The 12,596-nt window shown below is 39.2% G+C and overlaps 1 protein-coding gene across 8 annotated transcripts in view; it reads left to right on the plus strand.

Moving 5' to 3' along the window:
- Positions 1 to 12,113, plus strand: part of KATNIP (katanin interacting protein) — a 56,918-nt gene extending 44,805 nt beyond the window's left edge. For all 8 annotated transcript variants that reach the window (XM_064672686.1, XM_064672685.1, XM_064672684.1 and 5 more), the window contains 8 exons: positions 294 to 451; positions 773 to 837; positions 1,198 to 1,308; positions 3,103 to 3,242; positions 6,128 to 6,229; positions 6,895 to 7,055; positions 9,259 to 9,347; positions 10,605 to 12,113. In XM_064672686.1, coding sequence (XP_064528756.1) covers positions 294 to 451; positions 773 to 837; positions 1,198 to 1,308; positions 3,103 to 3,242; positions 6,128 to 6,229; positions 6,895 to 7,055; positions 9,259 to 9,347; positions 10,605 to 10,660 — 882 coding nt within the window. In that variant the 3' untranslated portion in view covers positions 10,661 to 12,113. The remainder of the gene's footprint in view (positions 1 to 293; positions 452 to 772; positions 838 to 1,197; positions 1,309 to 3,102; positions 3,243 to 6,127; positions 6,230 to 6,894; positions 7,056 to 9,258; positions 9,348 to 10,604) is intronic.
- Positions 12,114 to 12,596: the final 483 nt, after the last annotated feature.

Below are 12,596 nucleotides of genomic sequence, written 5' to 3' on the forward strand. Positions count from 1 at the left end.
AGTGAGATGCAGTGACTGAAGCATCTGTAAATACATTTTTTTTTTATATTTCCCCCCCCAAATCCTCACCTCTCCCATCCCCATCAACGTCACTGAATTGCACACTGAGGGTTGCCACTGGTATCTGCTGGCTTAGGCTTCCTTTTGCCAAAGGATGTCACACTACACAGGAATGAAATAAAAACAACAAAATAACTGAAATTGTTTCAGCCTCTGAAGGGAATGCAATTGTTTGCAATCTATTTTAATTTGTGTCATGTCATGTAAGCTCATGTTCTGTTATTTTAAACAAGGCCAAGGTGGTCCACGTGTTGCTGGATGGGCACAGCATCTCCCCGCTGGAGGGGTTCCTCATCCGCAAGGGACCAGGAAATTGCCACTTTGACTTTGCCCAAGAGATTCTCTTTCTTGACTATCTGCAGCCCCAGCCAACTAATAAAGTGCACAGGAGGTAAAGTAGGATGTTTCTGTTATCTGAGCCACGTGATTTCTCTTCACTGTTTTCCTGTTCTTCCACGTTCTCTGTCAGTGCCAATTGTACGAGACACCTGGATGAAAATATGGAGCACTTAGAGCAGAGTGTTTAATTGGGTCTTAATTATAAACTGTTACCCAGATTTTATTGAGATCAGAGGACAGTCTAGTCCATAATTGCAGGTGGAGGGGCCAGGGAGGCTGTTTGTAGAGGCTTAGTCCTTTGGGTTTGTTCTCTTTTTTTCTGAATGAGCCAATGGTACATAAAAAACCTGTTTTGTCTTGGTTTTTTTGGCAGGACTGGGGCAAAGAGAATGGAACAAGCCAGCATGGACTATGAAGCACCCTTAATGCCATGTGGTTGTATCCTCCTTTGTCATTTTCTTACTTGTTATAGAGAATATTTTAAGAGTTATATACTATGGTTATGAGCCCTGAACTTTTTGAATCCAACAATTTCTAATGCTTTAAGAAGTTAACGGGATACCAAGAACATGAGAAAGGCTTGCATTAAGTATGACTTAGGAATAAATAAATGGAACATAATAGATGAATGTGTGGCCTGTTTTCAGATACTCTGATAGCTTTTTCTCCTGAACTGCAAATAAGTGTTGGACATGGAGATGTGGGCTGCACAATACTTTTTCAAACTGCAAATTAAATAGTCTGTTAGGACACAGTAACAGTACTGAAATTTTTCCTTAACAGCATTTTGCTTTTTAGTTGTTTTCCAGTTTCAGCTCCTGACAAGCTGGGGTGATCCATACTACATTGGTTTGAATGGACTGGAGTTGTTCAATGAACATGGAGACCAAATCTTACTAACTGAGAACAGTATCCTTTTCACACCAAGCACTTCTGTCCCTGTGGACACACAGTTTGCTCCCTTCAGATTTTCATATGGCACCACTTGCTACTTCTTCCATTTCTAGTTTATCCTGTGTGATTAACTCTGCTTCTATTTCTCTCTGTTTGTGTGATGAATATTGTTTCTGTATGTTTTTATGTATTCTATATAGTTTCAGAAAAATATGTACTTGGGATGCACCAGTAAAGCAGGATAAGGTTAGAGAAGGGAAGGCTTAAGAAGGACATGGTATTTTTTGCTGTTGACATTTATTTCTTCTGAGGAATGGAAGGACCAGAAAGTTTGCTGAGCTGTAAATTCACAAGAAAAGGTTGAGCTCGGTGCCTTTTTTGTGGAAGCTTTCACTGGGCCCCAGGAAAGAAATTTTTCATAGCTCTTGTTCTGGAGATTTAGGCTGTTCCAGAAACCTGATCCAGTCATGAAGATCAGGGCTGAGGGTTTGAATTTGATTCAGTGTTCCCTGGATAACCAACAGGGGGAATGAAGGGCATGTTTGTGAGATTGGCAGTCATCAAGGTGACACTTCCATGCTCTGTCCCAGCATACAGTTCAGATACAATACCCAACATACAATTCACATGGTTCACTTACATGGCAGAAACACTTCTTAGCCAACTAGAAAGAATAAATAGCACAAATGCTGCATGAATTGTATGTCTCTAAGGATCCTCATTGCCTAAGAAATAGGAGATACAGTGAAAAGGCAATAAAGGCTTTTTCCCAGTTTTTGTTTGTATCTTGTGTGATACGTGATGGACTTGAAACATCTGTAATGGACAAGAAGCATTTTGAAATTGAAAAGTAACAAATTGGTTTTAAGAGCAAGGGATCTTTAACTTAGCTGGGATGGCTTTACAGTGCAAACCAGTGCCAGGTAAAGAACCCTCAGCTTGTTTTGAATGATCTCCTGCTCCTGCCTGTATAGTGGGGTTGATGGGATGTATTAGGATCCTAAAAAAGCATATTTGTCTTAGTGCAGTACTTAATGTGATAATTCACTCCTGAGTCTGGAGCTTTTCTTAAACACTTGAGGCATTGCTGTGTTATTCCTGAAATTCTTTATAAATACTTAGAGACTCAGGCCTTTTAGAAAGCAGGATAAAAGGGAAATTAATATCCCTCAAACTGGATTACTCAGGATTTATAATGCTGAAGGCAGTGCCATCCATCCACATTTCTTTGTCTTTAACATACATGTCTTTAACATACATATGTTTTTAATGTAAGTATTCTCTTACAGAGAAAATCTGGTTGCCTGTTCAGTGGGAGGTTTAATCTTTCCCTCTCAAAGAGCTGATAAAAGGTCTTATTAGACAGTTAGTGATTTTTACCACAAACCTTGAGAAACCCAAGCAAACCCTAGTCTGATGGCTACCTCCTGCAAGGATACTTACCTTGAGATAGGTTTGATATGAGGAGTTTTCACAAGCTTATCATAAAAAATGGGGCTTTGTCACCAAGGGGTTGAGATGTGCCTGTTCCTGATAACAGAACTTTATTGATGAAGTCATAAATACATATTTGAAAATAAACTAAATAGTAAATTTGTTGCTATTTTAAAAATAAATTGGAGTGCCAGAGTCTTTAAGGATTGTCCTGCTTTTAAAAATGTGCCCCCACGCTACTTACGTGAAGTCCTTGGAGCACTGTTGTCACGGTGAATACTCATCCATGGAGTTGGGGACAGCAGGCATGAACCTTTAAATGTGGTGTTTCTGAAATGTTACTTTCAGTTATTTTACACTTAAAGCTTTTCTCAGACATCGCTGCTTTTCCAGACAGTGTCAACATTTTGGAAGATGTGTCTGGAGACATCCGAACTCCAGACAAACTCATTGACAGAGTCAATGACACGACTGATGGCAGGCACATGTGGCTGGCACCAGTTCTGCCTGGCTTGGTACATTTTTCCCTTTCCATTCTGTTTTAGTGATGTGTGTGGATGTAGCTGGAAGCATAGAGGGAAGGGGAAACATGCATAATTTATAGGTAAACTTGATATTAGTACCTGATATTAAATCACTGCTTTTTAGAAGAAGTGCTTTTTGTTCCAGCTTCTCTCCACTGCTCAGGCAGCAGCAGTAGAGGTTTCCCAGGTTTGTAATTCCTGTCTCCATGGTGCAACAGCAGAATTTCCAAGGCTGGTAGATGGTTTTTGAGTTATTATGATAAAGATAATGACAGAGAAGCTTAATGTGTGTATTTTGTGCAATAAACACCTTTCAAACTGGAGTGAACCGGGATCTTAAATTCATTTTTACAAAATGCAGTGAATGTTGTTCCAGCAGTAAGAATTATATTTAATCTCATTTCCTGTGTTGAATTCAAATCCATAGATTACGGATGGCAGACTTAAGTATTTCATGTCCTAAGGCCACAAGTGATTCAGCCCTTTTAGTAGTCCCATGTTTAGATATGGGATATCAAATGTCTAAACAGGAAAAGCAGATGAATTTCGATAAGTTCTGACCTTGTTTTGGGAGAGGACATTTTTTTATGGGCCTGTTATGGACATCATTAAGCTGTGTTTATTTCTTAGAAGAGGATGGATTTGAAAACAGAACGAAATGTAAACCTGACGTGATACGTTATAACTGTGTTGGGAAAATCCTTACTCTGTTATTAACTGGAATTTTAAAAGCACGGAATTAAGCCATTTTTTATCATTATGTGTTGTAATGCAGTGGGTGTAATAAGATAAAGTTTTTAAGTATACTTGGGAATAGTGACCACTTGCATTTCTTAGGAAGGTGGAAGGTCTGTGTAATGCTTGAGGGTTGTACTGTGTAGATTCCACATTCTGAATCCTGGTAATTTGCTGGGATGCTCAGATATCCATCCTAACATGATGAATAATTGATTTGACAGCCAGCTGAGTTTGTCCTGTCCTTACAAAAGCCACGCTTGCAGAGGCTGTTTCACTGGGGCAGAAAGGGAAATAACAGTCCCTGGAGTTCTGGCAGAGGTGCCCACGCTGCTTTGTGTTGCTCTGTCTGACACCAAAGTACTGCAGAAAATCATAAAATACCAGTATTAAAGGGTAAATTGATAATGTGTGAAATGCAGGAGGCAGAAGCAGTTTAATGGCACTTTCTGTCCTTGAACTGTAGCAAATTACACCTTTTTAAGACCCACAGAGTACTTTTCTCTCCTCCATCTTCCCTGGTATGGTTGTTCAGCCAGGAAATACAACTGGATTAAGCAATCAGGGTGTTGATGCTCAGCCTCTGTAGCTGGGCTGCTGAACCAAAGCCTGTGTGTCCTCACATCCTCAGTGCTGGGCTGCTCCAAAACACTCAGGCTGCCTGGAAAGCTGCATTAACTCTTTGCTATGTAGGAAGGCTCAAAAGCTTGAAGGAAATTTATGTTATAGCTTGTCTTTTCTAAATGTCTTTTTCTTTCTGATTCTATAAGTGTTTTTGCCTTTTGCAAGTTTGTTACTAATTAAGTAGAATTTGAATGCTTTGTTCCCCTGTTACTGATTGTCGTTTTATTTATTTGTTTTAATGGATTTTTTAATCAAATTTATCATTTGCTGTGGGACTAACAATTGCTGTTGGAGACTATGCCTCAGTTGTGTTGTGGAAAATCATAGATACAAACATTCCTATTGATCCCATTTACCTTTCTTTCTTCAGTTAAAAAAAAAAAAGCATAATGATTTAATATATCTTATGATATCTCCTCTAATACATCAAAGGATTAAAACTTCAGAGGATGCTAAAGATGAAGCTTAAGATATGTTGATCCAAAGTTGATATAGTGGCTCATAAAAGGAATAGCATAGAATTAACTGTAACAGGCAAGATTGGTTTCCTAGAGGCTAATCTTTGGCTTCAGCATCTTGGCATTAGTGTCACTGAAAGTAAAGTGAATAATACATCATGCAATAATTGTTTGGGAAGCATCTGGAGAATTATCTCTACATTCCACTTAGTGTAACTCACACAAAAATTGCAAAATTTCTGGGAGAGCTTTCAAAGTCAGGGGATACAGGAGAAATTTTAGTCTTGCAAATAGAAAGGTGGATTCTATTCATATTTGGTAGAAAGAAATGGAATAGGGTAGAATAGAATTGTAGAATGGGTTGGAAGGGACCTTCAAGCCCATCTCAACCAACCTGTGGGCAGGGACACCTTTCCCTATCCCAGGTTGCTCCAAGCCCCATCCAACCTGGCCTTGGACACTTCCAGGGCTGGGGCAGCCACAGCTTCTCTGGGCAACCTGTGCCAGGGCCTCCCCACCCTCACAGGGGGAATTTCTTCCCAGTATCCCATCTAACCCTACTCTCAGTTTGAAGCCATTCCCTCATGTCACTCCAGGCTGTTGTAAATAGTTTCTCTCCATCTTGTGGGCTCCCTTCAGAACCGAATTAGAACAGAGTAGAATAGAACAGAGCAGAGTAGAGTGGAGTAGAATAGAGTAGAACACAATAGGCACCCGTTTGTCTTATCCTGAAGCACATGTCTGTGTTTGGTTGATGAAATACTCATTAAAAGGTTCTGTCTCCCCCCCTTCCAATTACCAGGCAGTCCAGGATGACCAGGATGGTCTAGATGTCACCTGCTGGCAATTTATACATCCTTTTGAGAGGGCAGCTGTGGGGTAGAAACCACATCTGTGAGTTAGCAGCAGGGATGATGCTGAACTTCAGTCCCTGGCATTGGTTACCTCACCTCCGGCTACATCTCTTTAAATACGAACCTCTTTTGATGCAACATGCGTGAGAATTTAATTTCTTGGGGGAATCTGTGCTGTTAAATATAAATTAATTCTCTTTTACAGGTGAATAGGGTGTATGTCATTTTTGATGTACCTACTACCGTGTCAATGATCAAGTTATGGAATTATGCCAAAACGCCTCAGAGAGGTGTGAAAGAGTTCGGGGTAAGTAAATTTTCTGTGCATTTTGTATGTTCTGGTGAATCAGCTGCTTGATTTCTGTATGGGTTTTCACAGTTTACTGAAGTGTGATTCCATATAATCTCAAAGGATGGGATTCATCTCATTTAACTCTGCATTTAGTGTTAAAATGACTAATCTATGCCAGTCATCTGTCCTCCTTTTTTTTTTTTTTGTCCAGGGAAAGAACACTTTATCTGATTTTTTTCTTAGATAATTGTCTTAAGATAGGATAATGCTTTTCTTTTTCCACTGACTGTAGAGCAGCCCTGGAAGACTAGTTTAAACTACAAACCCAAGTTTTAGACAGCTGAAGTGAGGTGAGATTCATTAATTCCTAGATTTAAGAGTGATTCACTCCAGTGAATAGAATGGCAATTATGTAAAACATGAAATACATTTTTAATTACCTTCTTGAAAGCTGCATTAAAAAACATCAGTGAGAGCATAAAAACTTGGAGGGAGGGGGAACCCCCAAACCCCAGCAGCAAATAGAAATGAAAGTTTTTAAGGAGCAAAAGCTAAATTAACGAGCAGATTTGTGTAACAAATAGGGCAAAATAATTTCTAGTTAATTGCTAGAGACAATAGCTGAAAGCAATGGTTGGTTTCCAGGTGGTTTTTTTGTTTGTTTTGTTAAATATCTGTAGCTTCTGGTGGATGACTTGCTGGTGTACAATGGGATTCTGGAGATGGTGAGCCATGTGGTGTCAGGAATCCTCCCAACCTGCGACCCAGTGGTCCCATATCACACCATCCTCTTCACAGATGATGAGAAGATTTGCCATCAGGAGAAGAGAACTGTTATTAGGTATGTGAGTGGATCTTGAATCTCATTTTTAAACAATGTGTGCATGTGACTGATGTCAGCAATATGTGCATTGCTATAGAAAATTCCCTTCCAAAGTGCCTCACTTAATGAGAAATAAATAGGTTTTTAGATACAAAGACCAAATTACCAGCTTTATGTGCACTTACTGGGATTCATGATTTATATTTACATGTGTTTTCATGAAAGCCTATAAACACAGAAGAAAAAAGTTAAGCTTCCTCAGAGAAAGGATAATAAATCCCAGTGATATCACATAGAGGAGGGAAAAAATAGAAAGTTAATGAAAAAGAACCAAGCATCAAAATTACAGAAAACAAAGTCCTCTGATTTGACACAGATGCTAATTAAGGAACCAGAATTCTACTATTTTATAAACATTCTAAAATAATGAACTTCCTAAAATGAGAAATGACTTGCATTTGGAGGAATGACACTTTGAAACCACTAAGTTGGCAATCTCACAGAGAATGTGATGAAAAATGCACTTACATTTAGAAGGTTAGAATTGACAGGGTCTAAAAAACAGTCCCTGGCAAAGGAAAATAAAGATTGAAAGAATAATTTATTTTAAATGGGATTGAAAAGTGAAGAAATGAAAGCTTATAGAAATGAACACTTTCTTACACGTTGGACAGCTAACAAATAGAATGTCTTGCACACCCACCATTGGGGAAAAAAAAGGGAAGTTTTGCATGGAAAAATGGCATGTGATCCATTCAGAAGAATATTCAAATATTTAGAAATTAGCAGGAGGAACATAAGCTGTCCTGATTAGGAACAGAAGTTCACATTTGCCTGCAGGGTTTGTTTTCCTGGGTTTCTCTAAAGCATTGGCTGTTGGCCACTGGAACTGTCAGATGTTAAATAAATTACTGTTGTTTGGTTGTGTTGTGTGAGACATGTTTTTGTACAAGTGGCTGTGTTGTCGTGGTGAGATTTGGAGGTGAGCAATTTTTCAAGTGAAAACGTTACTGAAATGAGAACGTCTGGAGGAAATGAAAGTTTTGAGAAATTTTTCAGTGGCATATAAAAAGGAGTAGGAGGGGAAATGAACCTTTACTTTCCTCAGCTTCAGGTCTTTCTGTGAGTAAAGTTATTTTCTTGGAAACAGAGAAGCAGCAGATCTTTTTCACATAACTTCCTTTGCACATGTTGTAAGACTTATATCCTTTGATTTGCTTTGAAGAGGAGTATCTTTTTGGGGTCACAAAACTGCATGGTCTGTTCTCCAGTTGAGAACATGCTGAGTCTGTTCTCTTCTAGGCTTCTGGGCAGGAGCTTTCTTGGTCTTTGTTCTTTGCCTGGTTTGTAATCTCCTTTCCTCTTTTTTTCACCTCCCACCCTACTAAAATATAGGGTACTTCAGCAGCTGGATAATATCCCTTCATTTTAAAAATAGTCTTGGGCTTTTATGTGTTGTTACTTCTGACTGTGGCCTGTTCTCTTTCACATGTCACTGTTCAGTATTTTATGAACCCTGAACTTGAGTCTGATATTATCATCAACAGTGTAAGTTCTGATTTCCTTCAGTGTTGGCTCCCCTGCTTCACCCTGACAGTTTGGGAGACATTACATTTTTCTCCAAAAATAGAAACCCATTTTGTGCAGTGTTTGTAGAGAAAAGAAAAATACACCTCTTTTGTTCCAAAGGTACAAATGTTTTGTTTTGTCTGTGAAAGGGAGATGTTATTAGTGATGTTTTCTTCACCTTTCCATTCAGCTCACATTTTTCCCTGTAATTTAATTTAATTTCACTTTGAACTTATTACTTCTTTCCCCAAAAGAAATGGTTAAAATTTTGCAGCAAAGCAAAGCTTGTCACAGTAAATTAATTTTGTTTAGTTCAGAAAACTTTCAAATAATACTATTCCAGTATTACAAAGCAGTGTGAAGTTCCATATAGGGATTTTTATACCCTGTATGTACAGCTCTGATTTAAAATCTCACTTTGGTTAATGTGGTTCAAGCTGTGTAGGCAAGGCTTGAAAATTGTAGAGTGAATATGATATTTATATTTGAATGTGTGCCTGAATGAATGTGTACTAATTAAAACTGGCAAGGAATCCTTCAGGTGGGTGCAGACAGAAAGTTGTGCTTTTTGGTAACTTTTTCCATAAAAAACCCTCATAACTTTTCATAATGTTGATTATTTTGGCTGTTGTACTGATTTGCATCTTTTCAGCAATCATGTGGGAGACCAGGATGTCCGAATGATGAATGAAAATGAGATTGTCACAAACAGCAAAAAGAAGCAAGTTGTGGCTGATCCAGGTAAGTTCTGTCTTCCACAGTTTTCTTCTGATCACTTCCTACAGACACAGTGTGGATAATGAACATTTTTAGAGACCTAAACTGGGAAAACTGGGGAGTCTTACACCTCTTACATGTATTTAGCTCTACTTTTTCTACCATAGAAACTACGAATTTCATAATCTGGTGGATTTTTATTCTATATCTAAATCTGAAAGGGGAGGATACAGATCAAAGACATATTTGGCTTTTACCAACCCAAATGGGAAAGTCCTTAGGAAAGAAACTGACTGAAGATAAATTGAAAATTCATATTAATAGTGCAGGTTCATAGATAGCTTTTGGAATAATAGGCTCATTGGATCCCCACTGGTCTTCTAAGCAGCTTTAGAGATGATGCAGATGTGTCTGAATATCAGCTGCTTGTTGCTCCTTGAGCAAATCCAAAATCATGATAAGTGTAACAAGGGGAAAACATGTTGACTTTATTCCTCCCACTGTCTTTCTGGTTGGTCTTTTCTCTTTGAAAGTGATAATTAAAAAGACAACCCCTATTTTTTTCCCCAAGGAGAAAGAGTAGATTTTATTTATAGTCATTCATTGTAAATTACTCAGAATAGCTCCCTAAATACATTACAAATTCTCACCCAAGCTGGTATATTCATGATTGGTTTTCTCTCCTGAGCATGACACTTTCTCCAATTAGTTCTCCAGAAAGTGTTGCAGAAATTATTTGATGGCTTTTAATAACAGTTCTGTAACAGAAGGATTTGAAAGGCCATTGCCTGTACAAAACCAGCTTGGAAGTTATTAGTATATTAGCACAGGCTGTGCCAAAAGTCTCCTGGACACCTCTGTGCCTGTTGGAATGACATCCTGGGTTGCAGAGCAGAGATGGCCAGGAGAACAGCTCTCACTGCCATGGCCATCACATCTATTGTCCAGTGTGCTGGGATCAGCCACAGGGCTTGTTGATAACAGATTTGTGCAATGATTTGGGTTGGAGGAGACCTCAGATGGTCCCCTCCTGAGGGAGGGTCCAAACTTCTACTCAGGTCAGTGTCAACATTGAATTCAGACCAGATTCCACAGGAAAGCAAATCCGTGGGACTGTTAAAAAGTGGCAACCCTCACTGTCAGTGTAAGAAACATCACTGAGAAGAACAGCTCAGCTTTCCTTCTGGGATGGAAAGAGAAATGGGCATTTTTCTTCCTCACCTTCCTCTGTGGCTTCACTGTTAGTGTGCAGTCCTAAACCAGCTCCATTTTCCCTCACAGCCTTGCGTCCAAAAACCTGCATGTGTGAGAAAGGGCTGCAGAGGAGGAAAAGATAACAAGGGAAGTCCTGGATGCATCCAGCCCTGAATAACTGCAATCCAGATCTCCAAGATGTGCATCATCCAAATGGAAGATTTTCTACGTCTGCTGTTGCTGAACCACCTCCTGTCTTATGAGGGGCAGTTTTATTTGCCACAGGAAATTTTCTGCAGAATGAAATCTAAAGCATGAATTTATTTTCCTGGGGGTTCTTTGTCATGATCTGTCTGATTTTTTCCCCCTCATCTCTTAATTGAAAATCCAGGGAGGAAGGAACATAAAGGAGAGAGTGAGAACTGTACTGCTGACAACTGTTCCTGCCAAGTACTGAGAACTTGGGTGAAGCAGGATGGTTTTATAACCACAGGTTTTTCAGATTGTATTCAAGCTTTTTTTCCTAAATCCTAGCTGGATGATCACGAAGATCCTCACTAGAAGGAACTGTTGCTTTATTTCTGATGCCTGTAAACAGTTCTCTGGGAAATGCACTTATTAGAGGAAATAACTCTTTACCTGTCTGTCTCTGGGCTGCCACTGCCTGTTTTGATGCTGTGGCTCTCAGCAGGAGCTGACACTGTTTCTGACACCTGGAGAGGTTCCCCTGGGCTTGCAGAAGTGTGATGGATGCTTTTAGGAAATGGAGATCAGGAAGAAGGTTTATCAAGGTTTAGCAAGTGCATTTCAGCTGTCATTTCTTTCATGTTTTGCAGTGAAATAATAATTTCTTTCATTACTTCACTACCATGAAAAAAGCAAATGAGGTGTTTTGCCTGGAGTGCCATTGACAGGCACTCTACACATTCTTCAGAGTCCTCCTGCTGCAAAGCAATGTTCTTTTGTCCTATTTTGCCTGCTCTTGTTTATATGAACAAGGAGGCCATACTTCTGTGCTGCACTATCCACATCTGTTGCCAGCAACATATTGTCACTTCTGAGAAATGGTAAATGCATTTTAAGTAGCAGAAGGTAAGGAACAGAGTGCATTTTTACACAAAAAATACCCTGCTATGTAGTCACTGGAACAAAAGCTCTAACCAGATAAATATGCTGCAGGATTTGCTATGCAAATGTACTTTTCACTGGAAATTTGGTGTTTGTGACAACCTGAATAAGTTTCCTCCATAGTAGATTCTTCCTTTCTCATTTAGAACTCGCTCATTCTAACCCAAGCCAGTTGATGATTCCATGATTGTTTCCAGAGAGAACTGAACACTGAAGCCAGGATGTGCTTTTAGACATAAAACAAAGTTACTGTTGCAGCTGTTGCTGTAGAATCAAACTGTTCTGCTTCCCTTTCTGTCCTAAGTCAGGAGTGTAATATTTTGTATATTTGCTTATTAAAACTTCACTGCTGTTGGCTAAGCTGAAAAGACACGAGATAGCAATGCATTTCCCAAATTTCTATGTATTGATGGACCAACAAAATGTATTTTGTACTAAATACAAACCACTTTATTTCTAAATGTGAAATAGTGTGTGAGAGTACATTGCACTTTTTTCAAGGGCTCTTCCCAATCTTCACTGACAAAAGAACCCTTTTGTTCTGAGAACTTTCCCCATAATGTGTTTCATGGTGTAGCTCTACCAAGAACCAAGTTCTAATTTTTGCTCCAAATCACAGAACAGGCAACTCCAAAATGAAAACCAGGAGGAGCTGAAAGGAGGGATTTTGTGAGGGCTCAGAACAGATATAAATGTCTGTATTTGGAAGAGGAGAGGCTATAGCAAGGTTTTGAAGACTTGAGGCACAACCACAGATTTGTCATGCAGGCAATCTCTGAATGGGATGTCACACTGTTTGTTCTTCTAAGCAAATTGCATTGAATGGGCAGAGAAATGAAATCTGCTGTGTTTCCTGGCACAGAACAGCATCCTTATTATTGATCTGAAAAGGTATGAGGGGGAGAGGACTTCCTATGCTCATCTGTCTTCTCTGTATCTGTCTGGAGCCTC

Source organism: Pseudopipra pipra, chromosome 16 (genome assembly GCF_036250125.1).
Source record: "Pseudopipra pipra isolate bDixPip1 chromosome 16, bDixPip1.hap1, whole genome shotgun sequence".
Lineage (NCBI taxonomy): Eukaryota > Metazoa > Chordata > Aves > Passeriformes > Pipridae > Pseudopipra > Pseudopipra pipra.